Raw genomic sequence first — 25,538 nt, 5'->3', positions numbered from 1 at the left:
ACCACTACTTAAACATAATGACTTTATATTAAAACAACCACTACTTAAACATAATGACTTTATATTAAAACAACCACTACTTAAACATAATGACTTTATATTAAAAACAACCACTACTTAAACATAATGACTTTATGTTAAAAACAACCACTACTTAAACATAATGACTTTATATTAAAAACAACCACTACTTAAACATAATGACTTTATGTTAAAAACAACCACTACTTAAACATAATGACTTTATGTTAAAACAACCACTACTTAAACATAATGACTTTATGTTAAAACAACCACTACTTAAACATAATGACTTTATATTAAAAACAACCACTACTTAAACATAATGACTTTATGTTAAAAACAACCACTACTTAAACATAATGACTTTATGTTAAAACAACCACTACTTAAACATAATGACTTTATGTTAAAACAACCACTACTTAAACATAATGACTTTATGTTAAAACAACCACTACTTAAACATAATGACTTTATGTTAAAACAGCCAACCCGTGAGTTATCTCCAGTTATAACCAGTTAGATCCACATCGTGCCATATTCAAAGTATTCACACCCTTTCACTTTTTCCACATTTTATTACGTAAAAGACATTCTCAAATGTATTAAATATATATTTTCCTCAGCAATCTACACACAATACCCTGTGATGACAAAATGAAATTAGTTTTTAGATTTATTTTCAAATGATTTTATTGTATTTATTTTTAAACATATTTACATAGGTATTCAGACCGTTTGCTATGAGATTCCAAATTGAGCTCAGCTGCATCCTGTTTTCATTGATCATCCTTGAGATGTTTCTATAGCTTGATTGGAGTCCACCTGTGGTAAATTCAATTGATTGGACATGATTTAGAAAGGCACCTGTCTATATAAGGTCCCACAGTTGACAGTGCATGTCAGAGCAAAAACCAAGCCATGAGGTTGAAAGAATTGTCCGTAGAGCTCTGAGACAGGATTGTGTTGAGGCACAGATCTGGGGGAGGGTACCAACAAATGTCTGCAGCATTGAAGGTCCCCAAGAACACAGTGGCCTGCATCATTCTTAAATGGAAGACGTTTGGCCGCCCAGCCAAATTGAGCAATCGGGGGAGAAGGGCCTAGGTCAGGGAGGTGACCAAGAACCCGATGGTCACTCTGACAGAGCTCCTCTGTGGAGATGGGAGAACCTTCCAGAAGGACAACCATCTCTGCAGCATTCCACCAATCAGGCCATTATGGTAGAGTGGCCAGACAGAAGCCACTCCTCAGTAAAAGTCACATGACAGCCAAAAGGCACCTAAAGGATTCTCAGACCATGAGAAACAAGATTCTCTGGTCTGATGAAACCAAGATTGAACTATTTGGCTTGAATGCCAAGTATCACGTCTGGAGGCAACCTGGCACCATCCCTACGGTGAAGCATGGTGGAGGCAGCATCATGCTGTGGGGATGTTTTTCAGCGGCAGGGACTGGGAGACTCTGGAGAGACCTGAAAATAACTGCAGCAACGCTCCCCATCCAACCTAACAGCGCTTAAGAGGATCTGTAGAGAGGAATGGGAGAAACTCCCCAAATACATACCCCAAAAGACTGGAGGCTGTAATCGCTGCCAAAGGTGTTTCAACAAAGTACTGAGTAAAGGGTCTGAATACTTATGTAAATTTGATATTTCCGTTTTTTGCTTTGTCATTTTGGGTTATTGTGTCTAGATTCATGAGGGGGGAAAACGATGTAATTAATTTTAAAATAAGGCTGTAACATAACAAAATGTGGAAAAAGTCAAGGGGTCTGAATACTTTCCGAATGCACTGTAGTCTGTGTTCCAGTTAAATGGCACCCTATCCCCTTTATAGGGCGCTACTTTTGACCAGAGCCTGGGCGATTGTCAAAAGTAGTGCACTACATAGGGAATGGGGTGAATCTGAGACGTATCCATCCTGTTAAGTTTAATACCCATCAGACACACAGCAGCAACCCTCCTCTGATACACTACATATCCCCTCCTCTGATACACTACATATCCCCTCCTCTGATACACTACATATCCCCTCCTCTGATACACTTCATATCCCCTCCTCTGATACACTACATATCCCCTCCTCTGATACACTACATATCCCCTCCTCTGATACACTACATATCCCCTCCTCTGATACACTTCATATCCCCTCCTCTGATACACTTCATATCCCCTCCTCTGATACACTTCATATCCCCTCCTCTGATACACTACATATCCCCTCCTCTGATACACTTCATATCCCCTCCTCTGATACACTTCATATCCCCTCCTCTGATACACTTCATATCCCCTCCTCTGATACACTACATATCCCCTCCTCTGATACACTTCATATCCCCTCCTCTGATACACTTCATATCCCCTCCTCTGATACACTACATATCCCCTCCTCTGATACACTTCATATCCCCTCCTCTGATACACTACATATCCCCTCCTCTGATACACTTCATATCCCCTCCTCTGATACACTTCATATCCCCTCATATCCCCTCCTCTGATACACTACATATCCCCTCCTCTGATACACTTCATATCCCCTCATATCCCCTCCTCTGATACACTTCATATCCCCTCATATCCCCTCCTCTGATACACTACATATCCCCTCCTCTGGTACACTACATATCCCCTCCTCTGATACACTTCATATCCCCTCATATCCCCTCCTCTGATACACTACATATCCCCTCCTCTGATACACTTCATATCCCCTCCTCTGATACACTTCATATCCCCTCATATCCCCTCCTCTGATACACTTCATATCCCCTCCTCTGATACACTTCATATCCCCTCATATCCCCTCCTCTGATACACTACATATCCCCTCCTCTGATACACTTCATATCCCCTCCTCTGATACACTTCATATCCCCTCCTCTGATACACTACATATCCCCTCCTCTGATACACTTCATATCCCCTCCTCTGATACACTTCATATCCCCTCCTCTGATACACTTCATATCCCCTCATATCCCCTCCTCTGATACACTTCATATCCCCTCCTCTGATACACTTCATATCCCCTCCTCTGATACACTTCATATCCCCTCCTCTGATACACTACATATCCCCTCCTCTGATACACTACATATCCCCTCCTCTGATACACTTCATATCCCCTCCTCTGATACACTTCATATCCCCTCCTCTGATACACTACATATCCCCTCCTCTGATACACTACATATCCCCTCCTCTGATACACTTCATATCCCCTCCTCTGATACACTTCATATCCCCTCCTCTGATACACTACATATCCCCTCCTCTGATACACTTCATATCCCCTCATATCCCCTCCTCTGATACACTTCATATCCCCTCCTCTGATACACTTCATATCCCCTCCTTTGATACACTACATATCCCCTCCTCTGATACACTACATATCCCCTCCTCTGATACACTTCATATCCCCTCCTCTGATACACTACATATCCCCTCCTCTGATACACTTCATATCCCCTCCTCTGATACACTTCATATCCCCTCCTCTGATACACTTCATATCCCATCCTCTGATACACTACATATCCCCTCCTCTGATACACTACATATCCCCTCCTCTGATACACTTCATATCCCCTCCTCTGATACACTACATATCCCCTCCTCTGATACACTACATATCCCCTCCTCTGATACACTTCATATCCCCTCCTCTGATACACTTCATATCCCCTCCTCTGATACACTTCATATCCCCTCCTCTGATACACTACATATCCCCTCCTCTGATACACTTCATATCCCCTCATATCCCCTCCTCTGATACACTTCATATCCCCTCCTCTGATACACTTCATATCCCCTCCTCTGATACACTTCATATCCCCTCCTCTGATACACTTCATATCCCCTCCTCTGATACACTACATATCCCCTCCTCTGATACACTTCATATCCCCTCCTCTGATACACTACATATCCCCTCCTCTGATACACTACATATCCCCTCCTCTGATACACTTCATATCCCCTCATATCCCCTCCTCTGATACACTTCATATCCCCTCCTCTGATACACTTCATATCCCCTCATATCCCCTCCTCTGATACACTTCATATCCCCTCCTCTGATACACTTCATATCCCCTCCTCTGATACACTACATATCCCCTCCTCTGATACACTTCATATCCCCTCATATCCCCTCCTCTGATACACTTCATATCCCCTCCTCTGATACACTTCATATCCCCTCCTCTGATACACTTCATATCCCCTCCTCTGATACACTTCATATCCCCTCCTCTGATACACTTCATATCCCCTCATATCCCCTCCTCTGATACACTTCATATCCCCTCCTCTGATACACTACATATCCCCTCCTCTGATACACTTCATATCCCCTCCTCTGATACACTTCATATCCCCTCCTCTGATACACTTCATATCCCCTCCTCTGATACACTTCATATCCCCTCATATCCCCTCCTCTGATACACTTCATATCCCCTCCTCTGATACACTTCATATCCCCTCCTCTGATACTGTTATGTACTTGAGTGAAGACCCAAAAGCGGTTTTAACAGAAAACAGAGTTCTTTAATGAAAAACAGGAATGGCATAAATCCTCTTCCAACGTAGTCAATGGAACAAAAAGAACGTTAGTATAATGCAGGATGCACCTGCCAGGCAGACTCCGACAGGATAGGACAAGGTGGAAGCAAACGAGACGACAGCTTGCTTCTGGCATCAAAAACACAAACAAGAATCAGACACTGAAAGTAGCAGGAACAGAGAGAGAAATAGAGACCTAATCAGAGGGGGAAGAGAGAACAGGTGGGAAAGAGTGAATGAGCTAGTTAGGGGAGATGTAGAACAGCTGAAGAATGAGAGACAGAGAAGGTAACCTAAAAAGACCAGCAGAGAGAGACAGAGTGAAGAGAAAGGACAGGAACAGACATAACAAGACATGACAGTACCCCCCCACTCACCGAGCGCCTCCTGGCGCACTCGAGGAGGAAACCTGGCGGCAACGGAGGAAATCATCGATCAGCGAACGGTCCAGCACGTCCCGAGAGGGAACCCAACTCCTCTCCTCAGGACCGTACCCCTCCCAATCCACTAGGTACTGATGACCACGGCCCCGAGGGCGCATGTCCAAAATCTTACGAACCCTGTAGATGGGTGCGCCTCGACAAGGATGGGGGGAGGGACGAGCGGGGGCGCGAAGAATGGGCTTAACACAGGAGACATGGAAGACCGGGTGAACGCGACGAAGATAGCGGGAGAAGAAGTCGCACTGCGACAGGATTAATGACCTGAGAAATACGGAACGGACCAATGAACCGCGGGGCCAACTTGCGAGAAGCTGTCTTAAGGGGAAGGTTCTGAGTGGAGAGCCATACTCTCTGACCGCAACAATATCTAGGACTCTTGGTCCTACGCTTATTAGCGGCCCTCACAGTCTGCGCCCTATTACGGCAAAGTGCCGACCTGACCCCCTTCCAGGTGCGCTCGCAACGCTGGACAAAAGCCTGAGCGGAGGGGACGCAGGACTCGGCGAGCTGAGATGAGAACAGCGGAGGCTGGTACCCGAGGCTACTCTGAAAATGAGATAGACCGGTAGCAGACGAGGGAAGCGAGTTGTGGGCGTACTCTGCCCAGGGGAGCTGTTCTGACCAAGACGCAGGGTTACGAAAAGAAAGACTGCGTAAAATGCGACCAACAGTCTGATTGGCCCGTTCGGCTTGACCGTTAGACTGGGGATGAAAGCCGGACGAGAGACTGACGGAAGCCCCAATCAAACGGCAAAACTCCCCTCCAAAATTGAGACGTGAACTGCGGGCCTCTGTCGGAAACGACGTCAGACGGAAGGCCATGAATTCGGAAAACATTCTCGATAATGATCTGAGCCGTCTCCTTAGCAGAAGGGAGCTTAGCGAGAGGAATGAAATGAGCCGCCTTAGAGAATCTATCGACAACCGTAAGAATAACTGTCTTCCCCGCTGATGAAGGCAGTCCGGTGATAAAATCTAAAGCGATGTGAGACCACGGTCGAGAGGGAATGGGAAGCGGTCTGAGACGGCCGGCAGGAGGAGAGTTCCCAGATTTAGTCTGCGCGCAGACCGAACAAGCGGCGACAAATCGACGCGCGTCACGTTCCCGAGTGGGCCACCAGAAACGCTGGCGAATGGAAGCGAGCGTACCCCGAACGCCGGGGTGGCCGGCTAACTTGGCAGAGTGGGCCCACTGAAGAACGGCCGGACGAGTAGGAACGGGAACGAACAGAAGGTTCCTAGGACAAGCTCGCGGCGACGGAGTGTGAGCGAGTGCTTGCTTTACCTGCCTCTCAATTCCCCAGACAGTCAACCCGACAACACGCCCGTCAGGGAGAATCCCCTCGGGGTCGGTGGAGACCTCAGAAGAACTGAAGAGACGAGATAAAGCATCAGGCTTGGTGTTTTTGAGCCCGGACGATAAGAAATAACAAACACGAAACGAGCGAAAAACAGAGCCCAACGAGCCTGACGCGCATTAAGTCGTTTGGCTGAACGGATGTACTCAAGGTTCCTATGGTCAGTCCAAACGACAAAAGGAACGGTCGCCCCCTCCAACCACTGTCGCCATTCGCCTAGGGCTAAGCGGATGGCGAGCAGTTCGCGATTACCAACATCATAGTTACGTTCTGACGGCGATAAGCGATGAGAGAAAAACGCGCAAGGATGGACCTTGCCGTCAGAGAGAGAGCGCTGAGAAAGAATGGCTCCCACGCCCACCTCTGACGCGTCAACCTCAACAACAAACTGACTAGAGATGTCAGGTGTAACAAGAATAGGTGCGGATGTAAAACGATTCTTAAGAAGATCAAAAGCTCCCTGGGCGGAAACGGACCACTTAAAGCACGTCTTAACAGAAGTAAGGGCTGTGAGGGGAGCTGCCACCTGACCGAAATTACGGATGAAACGACGATAGAAATTAGCGAAGCCCAGAAAGCGCTGCAGCTCGACGCGTGACTTAGGAACGGGCCAATCAATGACAGCCTGGACCTTAGCGGGATCCATCTTAATGCCCTCAGCGGAAATAACGGAACCGAGAAAAGGGACAGAGGCGGCATGAAAAGTGCACTTCTCAGCCTTCACATAAAGACAGTTCTCCAAAAGGCGCTGGAGGACGCGTCGCACGTGCTGAACATGAATCGAGAGAGACGGTGAAAAAATCAGGATATCGTCCATGTAAACGAAAACAAAAATGTTCAGCATGTCTCTCAGGACGTCGTTAACTAGTGCCTGAAAGACAGCTGGAGCGTTAACGAGGCCGAAAGGAAGAACCCGGTATTCAAAGTGCCCTAACGGAGTGTTAAACGCCGTCTTCCACTCGTCCCCCTCCCTGATGCGCACGAGATGGTAGGCGTTACGAAGGTCCAATTTGGTGAAAAACCTGGCTCCCTGCAGGATCTCGAAGGCTGAAGACATAAGAGGAAGCGGATAACGATTCTTAACTGTTATGTCATTCAGCCCTCGATAATCCACGCATGGGCGCAGGGACCCGTCCTTCTTCTGAACAAAAAAAAACCCCGCTCCGGCGGGAGAGGAGGAGGAGACTATGGTACCGGCGTCGAGCGAAACCGACAAATAATCCTCGAGAGCCTTACGTTCGGGAGCCGACAGAGAGTATAATCTACCCCGGGGGAGTAGTTCCCGGAAGGAGATCAATACTACAGTCATACGACCGGTGTGGAGGGAGAGAAGTGGCCTTGGAACGACTGAACACCGTGCGCAGATCGTGATACTCCTCCGGCACCCCTGTCAAATCGCCAGGCTCCTCCTGTGAAGAAGAGACAGAGGAAACAGGAGGGATAGCAGACATTAAACAGGTCACATGACAAGAAACATTCCAGGATAGGATAGTATTACTAGACCAATTAATAGAAGGGTTATGGCGCACTAGCCAGGGATGACCCAAAACAACAGGTGTAAAAGGTGAACGAAAAATTAAAAAAGAAATGGTTTCGCTATGATTACCAGAGACAGTGAGGGTTAAAGGCAGCGTCTCACGCTGAATCTTGGGGAGAGAACTACCATCTAAAGCGAACAAGGCCGTGGGCTCCCTAACTGTCTGAGAGGAATGTCATGTTCCCGAGCCCAGGTCTCGTCCATAAAACAGCCCTCCGCCCCAGAGTCTATCAAGGCACTGCAGGAAGCAGATGAACCGGGCCAGCGGAGATGGACCGGAAAGGTAGTGCGTGATCCAGAAGGAGAGGCCTGAGTAGTTGCGCTCACCAGTAGCCCTCCTCTTACTGATGAGCTCTGGCTTTTACTGGACATGAGGTGACAAAATGACCAGCGGAGCCGCAGTAGAGACAGAGGCGATTGGTGATTCTCCGTTCCTTCTCCTTGGCCGAGATGCGGATACCCCCAGCTGCATAGGCTCAGCATCCGAGCCGGCGGAGGATGGTGGCAGTGATGCGGCAGGTGGCAGTGATGTGGAGAGGGGAGCAATGGAGAACGCGAGCTCCTTTCCACGAGCTCGGCGACGAAGATCAAACCGTCGCTCTATGCGAATAGCGAGAGCTATTAAGGAGTCCAGACTGGAAGGAACCTCCCGGGAGAGGATCTCATCCTTAACCTCGACGAGGAGACCCTCCAGAAAACGAGCGAGCAAAGCCGGCTCGTTCCAGTCACTAGAGGCAGCGAGAGTGCGAAACTCAATAGAATAATCCGTTATGGATCGATTCCCCTGACATAGGGAAGACAGGGCCCTGGAAGCCTCCTCCCCAAAAACAGAACGGTCAAAAACCCGTATCATCTCCTCCTTAAAGTCCTGATACTGGTTAATACACTCAGCCCTCGCCTCCCAGATTGCCGTGCCCCACTCACGCGCCCGTCCGGTAAGGAGAGAAATGACGTAGGCGATGCGGGCTGCGCTCCTGGAGTAAGTGTTGGGCTGGAGAGAGAACACCACATCACACTGAGTGAGGAATGAGCGGCACTCAGTGGGCTCCCCAGAGTAACACGGCGGGTTGTTGATCCTGGGCTCCGGAGACTCGGAAACCCTGGAAGTGGGCGGTGGATCGAGGTGGAGTTGGTGAACCTGTCTTGTGAGGTCAGAGACTTGGACGGCCAGGGTCTCAACGGCATGTCGAGCAGCAGACAATTCCTCCTCGTGTCTGCCTAGCATCGCTCCCTGGATCTCGACGGCGGAGTGAAAAGGGTCCGGAGCCGCTGGGTCCATTCTTGGTCTGATTCTTCTGTTATGTACTTGAGTGAAGACCCAAAAGCGGTTTTAACAGAAAACAGAGTTCTTTAATGAAAAACAGGAATGGCATAAATCCTCTTCCAACGTAGTCAATGGAACAAAAAGAACGTTAGTATAATGCAGGATGCACCTGCCAGGCAGACTCCGACAGGATAGGACAAGGTGGAAGCAAACGAGACGACAGCTTGCTTCTGGCATCAAAAACACAAACAAGAATCAGACACTGAAAGTAGCAGGAACAGAGAGAGAAATAGAGACCTAATCAGAGGGGGAAGAGAGAACAGGTGGGAAAGAGTGAATGAGCTAGTTAGGGGAGATGTAGAACAGCTGAAGAATGAGAGACAGAGAAGGTAACCTAAAAAGACCAGCAGAGAGAGACAGAGTGAAGAGAAAGGACAGGAACAGACATAACAAGACATGACAGATACACTACATATCCCCTCCTCTGATACACTTCATATCCCCTCCTCTGATACACTTCATATCCCCTCCTCTGATACACTTCATATCCCCTCCTCTGATACACTACATATCCCCTCCTCTGATACACTTCATATCCCCTCCTCTGATACACTTCATATCCCCTCCTCCGATACACTTCATATCCCCTCCTCTGATACACTTCATATCCCCTCCTCTGATACACTACATATCCCCTCCTCTGATACACTTCATATCCCCTCCTCTGATACACTTCATATCCCCTCATATCCCCTCCTCTGATACACTTCATATCCCCTCCTCTGATACACTTCATATCCCCTCCTCTGATACACTTCATATCCTCTCCTCCGATACACTTCATATCCCATCTCGGCAGAATAAAGGCTTTTTGTGTCAAATGGAGTGTTAAGTGAATAACCATTAACCCACTCTAGTCTATCAGAGGTAGCTATGAGCTGGTGGATTGTGGATTGGATAATGCTGTTGTTGACTGGAGTGGAGTCAAGTGCAGAGCAGGCTCCATATCGCCACCTGGTGGTCATGGTTACACATTGGACTGGAGAGAAACCACTAGAACAGTTCTGGTCCTAGAGAGCTACATTTTGTACGTGTTTTTGTTCCAGCACAGCTCTAAAACAACCAATTAAGCCAATGAAGGTCTGTTGTGCTGGGTTGTAACAGAAACCTGTACACCTGTAAACCTGGACAACTACAAATACCTGGGTGTCTGGTTAGACTGTAGACCTGGACAACTACAAATACCTGGGTGTCTGGTTAGACTGTAGACCTGGACAACTACAAATACCTGGGTGTCTGGTTAGACTGTAGACCTGGACAACTACAAATACCTGGGTGTCTGGTTAGACTGTAGACCTGGACAACTACAAATACCTGGGTGTCTGGTTAGACTGTAGACCTGGACAACTACAAATACCTGGGTGTCTGGTTAGACTGTAGACCTGGACAACTACAAATACCTGGGTGTCTGGTTAGACTGTAGACCTGGACAACTACAAATACCTGGGTGTCTGGTTAGACTGTAGACCTGGACAACTACAAATACCTGGGTGTCTGGTTAGACTGTAGACCTGGACAACTACAAATACCTGGGTGTCTGGTTAGACTGTAGACCTGGACAACTACAAATACCTGGGTGTCTGGTTAGACTGTAGACCTGGACAACTACAAATACCTGGGTGTCTGGTTAGACTGTAGACCTGGACAACTACAAATACCTGGGTGTCTGGTTAGACTGTAAACCTGGACAACTACAAATACCTGGGTGTCTGGTTAGACTGTAAACCTGGACAACTACAAATACCTGGGTGTCTGGTTAGACTGTAGACCTGGACAACTACAAATACCTGGGTGTCTGGTTAGACTGTAGACCTGGACAACTACAAATACCTGGGTGTCTGGTTAGACTGTAGACCTGGACAACTACAAATACCTGGGTGTCTGGTTAGACTGTAGACCTGGACAACTACAAATACCTGGGTGTCTGGTTAGACTGTAGACCTGGACAACTACAAATACCTGGGTGTCTGATTAGACTGTAAACCTGGACAACTACAAATACCTGGGTGTCTGGTTAGACTGTAAACCTGGACAACTACAAATACCTGGGTGTCTGGTTAGACTGTAAACCTGGACAACTACAAATACCTGGGTGTCTGGTTAGACTGTAAACCTGGACAACTACAAATACCTGGGTGTCTGGTTAGACTGTAAACTCTCCTTCCAGACTCACATTAAGCATCTCCAATCCAAAATTAAATCTAGAATCGGCTTCCTATTTTGCAACAAAGCATCCTTCACTCATGCTGCCAAACTTATCCTCGTAAAACAGACCATCCTACCGATCCTCGACTTCGGCGATGTCATTTACAAAATAGCCTCTAACAATCTACTCAACAAATTAGATGCAGTCTATCACAGTGGCATCCGTTTTGTCACCAAAGCCCCATATACTACCCAGCACTGTGACCTGTATGCTCTCATTGGCTGGCCCTTGCTTCATACTCATCGCCAAACCCACTGGCTCCAGGTCATCTACAAGTCTGCTAGATAAAGCCCCGCCTTATCTCAGCTCACTGGCCACCATAGCAGCACCCACCCGTAGCACGCACTCCAGCAGGTATATCTCTCTGGTCACCCCCAAAGCCAATTCTTTCTTTGGCTGCCTTTCCTTCCAGTCCTCTGTTGCCAATGACTAGAACGAACTGCAAAAATCACTGAAGCTGGAGACTCATATCTCCCTCGCCACACTGTATTTATTTATTTATCTTGCTCCTTTGCACCCCGATATCTCTACATGCACATTCATCTCTGCACATCTACCATTCCAGTGTTTAACTGCTATATTGTAATTACTTCGCCACCATGGCCTATTTATTGCCTTATACCTCCTTTATCCTACCTCATTTGCACATACTGTATATATACTTTTTTCTACTGTATTATTGACTGTACATTTGTTTATTCCATGTGTAACTTTGTGTTGTTGTTTGTATCGCACTGCTTTGCTTTATCTTGGCCAGGTCGCAGTTGTAAATAAAGATGAAATATAATGAATAAAACACTCTGTAGGGACCAGGACCATGGTTGGTGACCTCTAGGGCACAGTACACCTTTGTACAGTACAGTATCAGTGAGAGGATCAGTAACACAGAAATGGGGACCTAAGCCCAGGAACAGCACTGACCATGCAGTAACAGACACACTAACAGACAGTAATGGTTAAATCACAACAGACACACTAACAGACAGTAATGGTTAAATCACAACAGACACACTAACAGACAGTAATGGTTAAATCACAACATACACACTAACAGACAGTAATGGTAAACTCACACCAGCTGCAGGTGTTTGAAGGTGGACAGTTCCCTGGGCACCATGCTGAACTGATTCCCATCCAGGTACCTGAGAGGAGGAGGAGGAGGAGGAGACTGTGGTTAAACAAAGTAACTAAGCCAGAACAGACTATAGGGTTATACCTACCTATTAGTCAGTAAGCCTTGTCCTAGCCAGAACAGCCTGTAGGGTTATACCTACCTATTAGTCAGTAAGCCTTGTCCTAGCCAGAACAGACTGTAGGGTTATACCTACCTATTAGTCAGTAAGCCTTGTCCTAGCCAGAACAGCCTGTAGGGTTATACCTACCTATTAGTCAGTAAGCCTTGTCCTAGCCAGAACAGACTGTAGGGTTATATACCTATTAGTCAGTAAGCCTTGTCCTAGCCAGAACAGACTTAGTACCTATTAGTCAGTAAGCCTTGTCCTAGCCAGAACAGACTGTAGGGTTATACCTACCTATTAGTCAGTAAGCCTTGTCCTAGCCAGAACAGACTGTAGGGTTATACCTACCTATTAGTCAGTAAGCCTTGTCCTAGCCAGAACAGACTGTAGGGTTATACCTACCTATTAGTCAGTAAGCCTTGTCCTAGCCAGAACAGACTGTAGGGTTATACCTACCTATTAGTCAGTAAGCCTTGTCCTAGCCAGAACAGACTATAGGGTTATACCTACCTATTAGTCAGTAAGCCTTGTCCTAGCCAGAACAGACTATAGGGTTATACCTACCTATTAGTCAGTAAGCCTTGTCCTAGCCAGAACAGACTATAGGGTTATACCTACCTATTAGTCAGTAAGCCTTGTCCTAGGGTTATACCTACCTATTAGAGTAAGCCTTGTCCTAGCCAGAACAGACTGTAGGGTTATACCTACCTATTAGTCAGTAAGCCTTGTCCTAGCCAGAACAGACTGTAGGGTTATACCTACCTATTAGTCAGTAAGCCTTGTCCTAGCCAGAACAGACTATAGGGTTATACCTACCTATTAGTCAGTAAGCCTTGTCCTAGCCAGAACAGACTATAGGGTTATACCTACCTATTAGTCAGTAAGCCTTGTCCTAGCCAGAACAGACTATAGGGTTATACCTACCTATTAGTCAGTAAGCCTTGTCCTAGCCAGAACAGACTGTAGGGTTATACCTACCTATTAGTCAGTAAGCCTTGTCCTAGCCAGAACAGACTATAGGGTTATACCTACCTATTAGTCAGTAAGCCTTGTCCTAGCCAGAACAGACTATAGGGTTATACCTACCTATTAGTCAGTAAGCCTTGTCCTAGCCAGAACAGACTGTAGGGTTATACCTACCTATTAGTCAGTAAGCCTTGTCCTAGCCAGAACAGACTGTAGGGTTATACCTTGTCCTAGCCAGAACAGATTAGTCTATTAGTAAGCCTTGTCCTAGCCAGAACAGCCTATAGGGTTATAGTCCTAGCCTTGTCCTACTTAGTCTACCTATTAGTCACTAAGCCTTGTCCTAAGCAGACTTGTCCTAGCCAGAACAGACTGTAGGGTTATACCTACCTATTAGTCAGTAAGCCTTGTCCTAGCCAGAACAGACTGTAGGGTTATACCTACCTATTAGTCAGTAAGCCTTGTCCTAGCCAGAACAGACTGTAGGGTTATACCTACCTATTAGTCAGTAAGCCTTGTCCTAGCCAGAACAGACTATAGGGTTATACCTACCTATTAGTCAGTAAGCCTTGTCCTAGCCAGAACAGACTGTAGGGTTATACCTACCTATTAGTCAGTAAGCCTTGTCCTAGCCAGAACAGACTGTAGGGTTATACCTACCTATTAGTCAGTAAGCCTTGTCCTAGCCAGAACAGACTGTAGGGTTATACCTACCTATTAGTCAGTAAGCCTTGTCCTAGCCAGAACAGACTGTAGGGTTATACCTACCTATTAGTCAGTAAGCCTTGTCCTAGCCAGAACAGACTGTAGGGTTATACCTACCTATTAGTCAGTAAGCCTTGTCCTAGCCAGAACAGACTATAGGGTTATACCTACCTATTAGTCAGTAAGCCTTGTCCTAGCCAGAACAGACTGTAGGGTTATACCTACCTATTAGTCAGTAAGCCTTGTCCTAGCCAGAACAGACTGTAGGGTTATACCTACCTATTAGTCAGTAAGCCTTGTCCTAGCCAGAACAGACTGTAGGGTTATACCTACCTATTAGTCAGTAAGCCTTGTCCTAGCCAGAACAGACTGTAGGGTTATACCTACCTATTAGTCAGTAAGCCTTGTCCTAGCCAGAACAGACTGTAGGGTTATACCTACCTATTAGTCAGTAAGCCTTGTCCTAGCCAGAACAGACTGTAGGGTTATACCTACCTATTAGTCAGTAAGCCTTGTCCTAGCCAGAACAGACTGTAGGGTTATACCTACCTATTAGTCAGTAAGCCTTGTCCTAGCCAGAACAGACTATAGGGTTATACCTACCTATTAGTCAGTAAGCCTTGTCCTAGCCAGAACAGACTATAGGGTTATACCTACCTATTAGTCAGTAAGCCTTGTCCTAGCCAGAACAGACTATAGGGTTATACCTACCTATTAGTCAGTAAGCCTTGTCCTAGCCAGAACAGACTGTAGGGTTATACCTACCTATTAGTCAGTCTTGTCCTAGCCAGAACAGACTGTAGGGTTATACCTACCTATTAGTCAGTAAGCCTTGTCCTAGCCAGAACAGACTGTAGGGTTATACCTACCTATTAGTCAGTAAGCCTTGTCCTAGCCAGAACAGACTATAGGGTTATACCTACCTATTAGTCAGTAAGCCTTGTCCTAGCCAGAACAGACTGTAGGGTTATACCTACCTATTAGTCAGTAAGCCTTGTCCTAGCCAGAACAGACTGTAGGGTTATACCTACCTATTAGTCAGTAAGCCTTGTCCTAGCCAGAACAGACTATAGGGTTATACCTACCTATTAGTCAGTAAGCCTTGTCCTAGCCAGAACAGACTATAGGGTTATACCTACCTATTAGTCAGTAAGCCTTGTCCTAGCCAGAACAGACTGTAGGGTTATACCTACCTATTAGTCAGTAAGCCTTGTCCTAGCCAGAACAGACTGTAGGGTTATACCTACCTATTAGTCAGTAAGCCTTGTCCTAGCCAGAACAGACTATAGGGTTATACCTACCTATTAGTCAGTAAGCCTTGTCCTAGCTGTAGGGAACAGACTGTAGCCAGAACAGACTGGGTTATACCTACCTATTAGTCAGTAAGCCTTGTCCTAGCCAGAACAGACTGTAGGGTTATACCTACCTATTAGTCAGTAAGCCTTGTCCTAGCCAGAACAGACTGTAGGGTTATACCTACCTATTAGTGTCCTAGCCAGAACAGACTGTAGGGTTATACCTACCTATTAGTCAGTAAGCCTTGTCCTAGCCAGAACAGACTAGTAGGGTTATACCTACCTATTAGTCAGTAAGCCTTGTCCTAGCCAGAACAGACTATAGGGTTATACCTACCTATTAGTCAGTAAGCCTTGTCCTAGCCAGAACAGACTGTAGGGTTATACCTACCTATTAGTCAGTAAGCCTTGTCCTAGCCAGAACAGACTGTAGGGTTATACCTACCTATTAGTCAGTAAGCCTTGTCCTAGCCAGAACAGACTGTAGGGTTATACCTACCTATTAGTCAGTAAGCCTTGTCCTAGCCAGAACAGACTATAGGGTTATACCTACCTATTACAGACAGAACAGACTGTAGGGTTATACCTACCTATTAGTCAGTAAGCCTTGTCCTAGCCAGAACAGACTGTAGGGTTATACCTACCTATTAGTCAGTAAGCCTTGTCCTAGCCAGAACAGACTGTAGGGTTATACCTACCTATTAGTCAGTAAGCCTTGTCCTAGCCAGAACAGACTGTAGGGTTATACCTACCTATTAGTCAGTAAGCCTTGTCCTAGCCAGAACAGACTATAGGGTTATACCTACCTATTAGTCAGTAAGCCTTGTCCTAGCCAGAACAGACTGTAGGGTTATACCTACCTATTAGTCAGTAAGCCTTGTCCTAGCCAGAACAGACTGTAGGGTTATACCTACCTATTAGTCAGTAAGCCTTGTCCTAGCCAGAACAGACTGTAGGGTTATACCTACCTATTAGTCAGTAAGCCTTGTCCTAGCCAGAACAGACTGTAGGGTTATACCTACCTATTAGTCAGTAAGCCTTGTCCTAGCCAGAACAGACTGTAGGGTTATACCTACCTATTAGTCAGTAAGCCTTGTCCTAGCCAGAACAGACTATAGGGTTATACCTACCTATTAGTCAGTAAGCCTTGTCCTAGCCAGAACAGACTATAGGGTTATACCTACCTATTAGTCAGTCCTAAGCCTTGTCCTAGCCAGAACAGACTGTAGGGTTATACCTACCTATTAGTCAGTAAGCCTTGTCCTAGCCAGAACAGACTGTAGGGTTATACCTACCTATTAGTCAGTAAGCCTTGTCCTAGCCAGAACAGACTGTAGGGTTATACCTACCTATTAGTCAGTAAGCCTTGTCCTAGCCAGAACAGACTGTAGGGTTATACCTACCTATTAGTCAGTAGCCTTGTCCTAGCCAGAACAGACTGTAGGGTTATACCTACCTAACAGATGCCTTGTCCTAGGAACAGTTATACCTACCTATTAGTCAGTAAGCCTTGTAGCCAGAACAGTAGGGTTATACCTACCTATTAGTAAGCCTTGTCCTAGCCAGAACAGACTGTAGGGTTATACCTACCTATTAGTCAGTAAGCCTTGTCCTAGCCAGAACAGACTGTAGGGTTATACCTACCTATTAGTCAGTAAGCCTTGTCCTAGCCAGAACAGACTGTAGGGTTATACCTACCTATTAGTCAGTAAGCCTTGTCCTAGCCAGAACAGACTGTAGGGTTATACCTACCTATTAGTCAGTAAGCCTTGTCCTAGCCAGAACAGACTGTAGGGTTATACCTACCTATTAGTCAGTAAGCCTTGTCCTAGCCAGAACAGACTGTAGGGTTATACCTACCTATTAGTCAGTAAGCCTTGTCCTAGCCAGAACAGACTGTAGGGTTAGCAGAACAGAGGGTTATACCTACCTATTAGTCAGTAAGCCTTGTCCTAGCCAGAACAGACTGTAGGGTTATACCTACCTATTAGTCAGTAAGCCTTGTCCTAGCCAGAACAGACTGTAGGGTTATACCTACCTATTAGTCAGTAAGCCTTGTCCTAGCCAGAACAGACTGTAGGGTTATACCTACCTATTAGTCAGTAAGCCTTGTCCTAGCCAGAACAGACTGTAGGGTTATACCTACCTATTAGTCAGTAAGCCTTGTCCTAGCCAGAACAGACTTAGGGTCCTATTAGTAGTCCCAGAACAGACTGTAGGGTTATACCTACCTATTAGTCAGTAAGCCTTGTCCTAGCCAGAACAGACTGTAGGGTTATACCTACCTATTAGTCAGTAGCCAGAACAGACTGTAGGGTTATACCTTGTCCTAGCCAGAACAGACTGTAGGGTTATACCTACCTATTAGTCAGTAAGCCTTGTCCTAGCCAGAACAGACTATAGGGTTATACCTACCTATTAGTCAGTAAGCCTTGTCCTAGCCAGAACAGACTGTAGGGTTATACCTACCTATTAGTCAGTAAGCCTTGTCCTAGCCAGAACAGACTGTAGGGTTATACCTACCTATTAGTCAGTAAGCCTTGTCCTAGCCAGAACAGACTGTAGGGTTATACCTACCTATTAGTCAGTAAGCCTTGTCCTAGCCAGAACAGACTGTAGGGTTATACCTACCTATTAGTCAGTAAGCCTTGTCCTAGCCAGAACAGACTGTAGGGTTATACCTACCTATTAGTCAGTAGCCAGCCTTAGGGTCCTAGCCAGAACAGAGCCTGTAGGGTTATACCTACCTATTAGTCAGTAGCCTTGTCTAGCCAGAACAGACTGTAGGGTTATACCTACCTATTAGTCAGTAAGCCTTGTCCTAGCCAGAACAGACTGTAGGGTTATACCTACCTATTAGTCAGTAAGCCTTGTCCTAGCCAGAACAGACTGTAGGGTTATACCTACCTATTAGTCAGTAAGCCTTGTCCTAGCCAGAACAGACTATAGGGTTATACCTACCTATTAGTCAGTAAGCCTTGTAGCCAGAACAGACTATAGGGTTATACCTACCTATTAGTCAGACTGTCCTAGCCAGAACAGGGTTATACCTACCTATTAGTCAGTAAGCCTTGTCCTAGCCAGAACAGACTGTAGGGTTATACCTACCTATTAGTCAGTAAGCCTTGTCCTAGCCAGAACAGACTGTAGGGTTATACCTACCTATTAGTCAGTAAGCCTTGTCCTAGCCAGAACAGACTGTAGGGTTATACCTACCTATTAGTCAGTAAGCCTTGTCCTAGCCAGAACAGACTGTAGGGTTATTAGTCAGTAAGCCTTGTCCTAGCCAGAACAGACTTAGGGTTATACCACCTATTAGTCAGTAAGCCTTGTCCTAGCCAGAACAGACTGTAGGGTTATACCTACCTATTAGTCAGTAAGCCTTGTCCTAGCCAGAACAGACTGTAGGGTTATACCTACCTATTAGTCAGTAAGCCTTGTCCTAGCCAGAACAGACTATAGGGTTATACCTACCTATTAGTCAGTAAGCCTTGTCCTAGCCAGAACAGACTATAGGGTTATACCTACCTATTAGTCAGTAAGCCTTGTCCTAGCCAGAACAGACTGTAGGGTTATACCTACCTATTAGTCAGTAAGCCTTGTCCTAGCCAGAACAGACTGTAGGGTTATACCTACCTATTAGTCAGTAAGCCTTGTCCTAGCCAGAACAGACTGTAGGGTTATACCTACCTATTAGTCAGTAAGCCTTGTCCTAGCCAGAACAGACTGTAGGGTTATACCTACCTATTAGTCAGTAAGCCTTGTCCTAGCCAGAACAGACTGTAGGGTTATACCTACCTATTAGTCAGTAAGCCTTGTCCTAGCCAGAACACAGACTCAGTAGGGTTAGCCAGAACACCTACCTATTAGTCAGTAAGCCTTGTCCTAGCCAGAACAGACTGTAGGGTTATACCTACCTATTAGTCAGTAAGCCTTGTCCTAGCCAGAACAGACTGTAGGGTTATACCTACCTATTAGTCAGTAAGCCTTGTCCTATTAGAACAGACTATAGGGTTATACCTACCTATTAGTCAGTAAGCCTTGTCCTAGCCAGAACAGACTGTAGGGTTATACCTACCTATTAGTCAGTAAGCCTTGTCCTAGCCAGAACAGACTGTAGGGTTATACCTACCTATTAGTCAGTAAGCCTTGTCCTAGCCAGAACAGCCTTGTACCTACCTATTAGTCAGTAAGCCTTGTCCTAGCCAGAACAGACTGTAGGGTTATACCTACCTATTAGTCAGTAAGCCTTGTCCTAGCCAGAACAGACTGTAGGGTTATACCTACCTATTAGTCAGTAAGCCTTGTCCTAGCCAGAACAGACTGTAGGGTTATACCTACCTATTAGTCAGTAAGCCTTGTCCTAGCCAGAACAGACTGTAGGGTTATACCTACCTATTAGTCAGTAAGCCTTGTAAGAACCTTGTCCAGTAGCCAGAACAGAACAGACTGTAGGGTTATACCTACCTATTAGTCAGTAAGCCTTGTCCTAGCCAGAACAGACTGTAGGGTTATACCTACCTATTAGTCAGTAAGCCTTGTCCTAGCCAGAACAGACTGTAGGGTTATACCTACCTATTAGTCAGTAAGCCTTGTCCTAGCCAGAACAGACTGTAGGGTTATACCTACCTATTAGTCAGTAAGCCTTGTCCTAGCCAGAACAGACTGTAGGGTTATACCTACCTATTAGTCAGTAAGCCTTGTCCTAGCCAGAACAGACTGTAGGGTTATACCTACCTATTAGTCAGTAAGCCTTGTCCTAGCCAGAACAGACTATAGGGTTATACCTACCTATTAGTCAGTAAGCCTTGTCCTAGCCAGAACAGACTGTAGGGTTATACCTACCTATTAGTCAGTAAGCCTTGTCCTAGCCAGAACAGACTGTAGGGTTATACCTACCTATTAGTCAGTAAGCCTTGTCCTAGCCAGAACAGACTGTAGGGTTATACCTACCTATTAGTCAGTAAGCCTTGTCCTAGCCAGAACAGACTGTAGGGTTATACCTACCTATTAGTCAGTAAGCCTTGTCCTAGCCAGAACAGACTATAGGGTTATACCTACCTATTAGTCAGTAAGCCTTGTCCTAGCCAGAACAGACTGTAGGGTTATACCTACCTATTAGTCAGTAAGCCTTGTCCTAGCCAGAACAGACTGTAGGGTTATACCTACCTATTAGTCAGTAAGCCTTGTCCTAGCCAGAACAGACTGTAGGGTTATACCTACCTATTAGTCAGTAAGCCTTGTCCTAGCCAGAACACAGGGTTATACCTACCTATTAGTCAGTAAGCCTTGTCCTAGCCAGAACAGACTATAGGGTTATACCTACCTATTAGTCAGTAAGCCTTGTCCTAGCCAGAACAGACTGTAGGGTTATACCTACCTATTAGTCAGTAAGCCTTGTCCTAGCCAGAACAGACTATAGGGTTATACCTACCTATTAGTCAGTAAGCCTTGTCCTAGCCAGAACAGACTGTAGGGTTATACCTACCTATTAGTCAGTAAGCCTTGTCCTAGCCAGAACAGACTATAGGGTTATACCTACCTATTAGTCAGTAAGCCTTGTCCTAGCCAGAACAGACTGTAGGGTTATACCTACCTATTAGTCAGTAAGCCTTGTCCTAGCCAGAACAGACTGTAGGGTTATACCTACCTATTAGTCAGTAAGCCTTGTCCTAGCCAGAACAGACTGTAGGGTTATACCTACCTATTAGTCAGTAAGCCTTGTCCTAGCCAGAACAGACTGTAGGGTTATACCTACCTATTAGTCAGTAAGCCTTGTCCTAGCCAGAACAGACTGTAGGGTTATACCTACCTATTAGTCAGTAAGCCTTGTCCTAGCCAGAACAGACTGTAGGGTTATACCTACCTATTAGTCAGTAAGCCTTGTCCTAGCCAGAACAGACTATAGGGTTATACCTACCTATTAGTCAGTAAGCCTTGTCCTAGCCAGAACAGACTGTAGGGCCTCAGTGTAGCCAGAACAGACTAGGGTTATACCTACCTATTAGTCAGAGCCTTGTCCTAGCCAGAACAGCCTATAGGGAAGTCAGACTAGCCAGAACAGTAGGGTTATACCTACCTATTAGTCAGTAAGCCTTGTCCTAGCCAGAACAGACTGTAGGGTCTATTAGTCAGTAAGCCTTGTCCTAGCCAGAACAGACTGTAGGGTTATACCTACCTATTAGTCAGTAGGCCTTGTCCTAGCCAGAACAGACTATAGGGTTATACCTACCTATTAGTCAGTAAGCCTTGTCCTAGCCAGAACAGACTGTAGGGTTATACCTACCTATTAGTCAGTATGCCTTGTCCTAGCCAAAACAGACTGTAGGGTTATACCTACCTATTAGTCAGTAAGCCTTGTCCTAGCCAGAACAGACTATAGGGTTATACCTACCTATTAGTCAGTAAGCCTTGTCCTAGCCAGAACAGACTGTAGGGTTATACCTACCTATTAGTCAGTAAGCCTTGTCCTAGCCAGAACAGACTGTAGGGTTATACCTACCTATTAGTCAGTAAGCCTTGTCATAGCCAGAACAGACTGTAGGGTTATACCTACCTATTAGTCAGTAAGCCTTGTCCTAGCCAGAACAGACTGTAGGGTTATACCTACCTATTAGTCAGTAAGCCTTGTCCTAGCCAGAACAGACTATAGGGTTATACCTACCTATTAGTCAGTAAGCCTTGTCCTAGCCAGAACAGACTGTAGGGTTATACCTACCTATTAGTCAGTAAGCCTTGTCCTAGCCAGAACAGACTGTAGGGTTATACCTACCTATTAGTCAGTAAGAACAGCCTATAGGGTTATACCTACCTATTAGTGTCCTAGCCAGAACAGCCTATAGGGTTATACCTACCTATTAGTCAGTAAGCCTTGTCCTAGCCAGAACAGACTGTAGGGTTATACCTACCTATTAGTCAGTAAGCCTTGTCCTAGCCAGAACAGACTGTAGGGTTATACCTACCTATTAGTCAGTAAGCCTTGTCCTAGCCAGAACAGACTTGTACCTATTAGTCTAGCCTTGTCCTAGCCAGAACAGACTGTAGGGTTATACCTACCTATTAGTATACCTAGCCAGAACAGACTGTAGGGTTATTACCTATTAGTCAGTAAGCCTTGTCCTAGCCAGAACAGACTATAGGGTTATACCTACCTATTAGTCAGTAAGCCTTGTCCTAGCCAGAACAGACTGTAGGGTTATACCTACCTATTCAGTCTTGTCTAGCCAGAACAGACTGTAGGGTTATACCTACCTATTAGTCAGTAAGCCTTGTCCTAGCCAGAACAGACTGTAGGGTTATACCTACCTATTAGTCAGTAAGCCTTGTCCTAGCCAGAACAGACTATAGGGTTATACCTACCTATTAGTCAGTAAGCCTTGTCCTAGCCAGAACAGACTGTAGGGTTATACCTACCTATTAGTCAGTAAGCCTTGTCCTAGCCAGAACAGACTGTAGGGTTATACCTACCTATTAGTCAGTAAGCCTTGTCCTAGCCAGAACAGACAGGGTTATACCTACCTATTAGTCAACAGGGTTATACCTACCTATTAGTCAGTAAGCCTTGTCCTAGCCAGAACAGACTGTAGGGTTATACCTACCTATTAGTCAGTAAGCCTTGTCCTAGCCAGAACAGACTTGTCCTAGCCAGAACAGACTGTAGGGTTATACCTACCTATTAGTCAGTAAGCCTTGTCCTAGCCAGAACAGACTGTAGGGTTATACCTACCTATTAGTCAGTAAGCCTTGTCCTAGCCAGAACAGACTGTAGGGTTATACCTACCTATTAGTCAGTAAGCCTTGTCCTAGCCAGAACAGACTGTAGGGTTATACCTACCTATTAGTCAGTAAGCCTTGTCCTAGCCAGAACAGCCTATAGGGTTATACCTACCTATTAGTCAGTAAGCCTTGTCCTAGCCAGAACAGACTGTAGGGTTATACCTACCTATTAGTCAGTAAGCCTTGTCCTAGCCAGAACAGACTGTAGGGTTATACCTACCTATTAGTCAGTAAGCCTTGTCCTAGCCAGAACAGACTGTAGGGTTATACCTACCTATTAGTCAGTAAGCCTTGTCCTAGCCAGAACAGACTGTAGGGTTATACCTACCTATTAGTCAGTAAGCCTTGTCCTAGCCAGAACAGACTGTAGGGTTATACCTACCTATTAGTCAGTAAGCCTTGTCCTAGCCAGAACAGACTGTAGGGTTATACCTACCTATTAGTCAGTAAGCCTTGTCCTAGCCAGAACAGACTGTAGGGTTATACCTACCTATTAGTCAGTAAGCCTTGTCCTAGCCAGAACAGACTGTAGGGTTATACCTACCTATTAGTCAGTAAGCCTTGTCCTAGCCAGAACAGACTGTAGGGTTATACCTACCTATTAGTCAGTAAGCCTTGTCCTAGCCAGAACAGTAGGGTTATACCTACCTATTAGTCAGTAAGCCTTGTCCTAGCCAGAACAGACTATAGGGTTATACCTACCTATTAGTCAGTAAGCCTTGTCCTAGCCAGAACAGACTGTAGGGTTTATACTATTAGTCAGTAAGCCTTGTCCTAGCCAGAACAGACTATAGGGTTATACCTACCTATTAGTCAGTAAGCCTTGTCCTAGCCAGAACAGACTGTAGGGTTATACCTACCTATTAGTCAGTAAGCCTTGTCCTAGCCAGAACAGACTATAGGGTTATACCTACCTATTAGTCAGTAAGCCTTGTCCTAGCCAGAACAGACTGTAGGGTTATACCTACCTATTAGTCAGTAGCCTTGTCCTAGCCAGAACAGACTGTAGGGTTATACCTACCTATTAGTCAGTAAGCCTTGTCCTAGCCAGAACAGACTGTAGGGTTATACCTACCTATTAGTCAGTAAGCCTTGTCCTAGCCAGAACAGACTGTAGGGTTATACCTACCTATTAGTCAGCCTTGTCCTAGCCAGAACAGCCTTGTCTATTAGTCTAGCCAGAACAGACTATAGGGTTATACCTACCTATTAGTCAGTAAGCCTTGTCCTAGCCAGAACAGACTGTAGGGTTATACCTACCTATTAGTCAGTAAGCCTTGTCCTAGCCAGAACAGACTATAGGGTTATACCTACCTATTAGTCAGTAAGCCTTGTCCTAGCCAGAACAGACTGTAGGGTTATACCTACCTATTAGTCAGTAAGCCTTGTCCTAGCCAGAACAGACTGTAGGGTTATACCTACCTATTAGTCAGTAAGCCTTGTCCTAGCCAGAACAGACTGTAGGGTTATACCTACCTATTAGTCAGTAAGCCTTGTCCTAGCCAGAACAGACTGTAGGGTTATACCTACCTATTAGTCAGTAAGCCTTGTCCTAGCCAGAACAGACTGTAGGGTTATACCTACCTATTAGTCAGTAAGCCTTGTCCTAGCCAGAACAGACTGTAGGGTTATACCTACCTATTAGTCAGTAAGCCTTGTCCTAGCCAGAACAGTAACTATAGGGTTATACCTACCTATTAGTCAGTAAGCCTTGTCCTAGCCAGAACAGACAGGGTTATACCTACCTATTAGTCAGGCCTTGTCCTACCAGAACAGACTGTAGGGTTATACCTACCTATTAGTCAGTAAGCCTTGTCCTAGCCAGAACAGACTGTAGGGTTATACCTACCTATTAGTCAGTAAGCCTTGTCCTAGCCAGAACAGACTGTAGGGTTATACCTACCTATTAGTCAGTAAGCCTTGTCCTAGCCAGAACAGACTGTAGGGTTATACCTACCTATTAGTCAGTAAGCCTTGTCCTAGCCAGAACAGCCAGAACAGACTATAGGGTTATACCTACCTATTAGTCAGTAAGCCTTGTCCTAGCCAGAACAGACTATAGGGTTATACCTACCTATTAGTCA

The 25,538-nt window shown here is 45.6% G+C and overlaps 1 protein-coding gene across 1 annotated transcript in view; it reads right to left on the bottom strand.

Annotated features, from left to right (window-relative positions):
• Window positions 1-25,538, bottom strand: part of LOC135528314 (slit homolog 1 protein-like) — a 186,981-nt gene that overhangs the window by 125,472 nt on the left and 35,971 nt on the right. Inside the window, 1 exon segment of the mRNA XM_064957308.1 lies at window positions 12,548-12,616. Coding sequence (XP_064813380.1) covers window positions 12,548-12,616 — 69 coding nt within the window.

Source organism: Oncorhynchus masou, chromosome 5 (genome assembly GCF_036934945.1).
Source record: "Oncorhynchus masou masou isolate Uvic2021 chromosome 5, UVic_Omas_1.1, whole genome shotgun sequence".
In the NCBI taxonomy this organism is placed as follows: Eukaryota; Metazoa; Chordata; class Actinopteri; order Salmoniformes; family Salmonidae; genus Oncorhynchus; species Oncorhynchus masou.
Note: the sequence above shows the minus strand (reverse complement) of the source record. Positions and strands in the feature narration are given on the sequence as shown.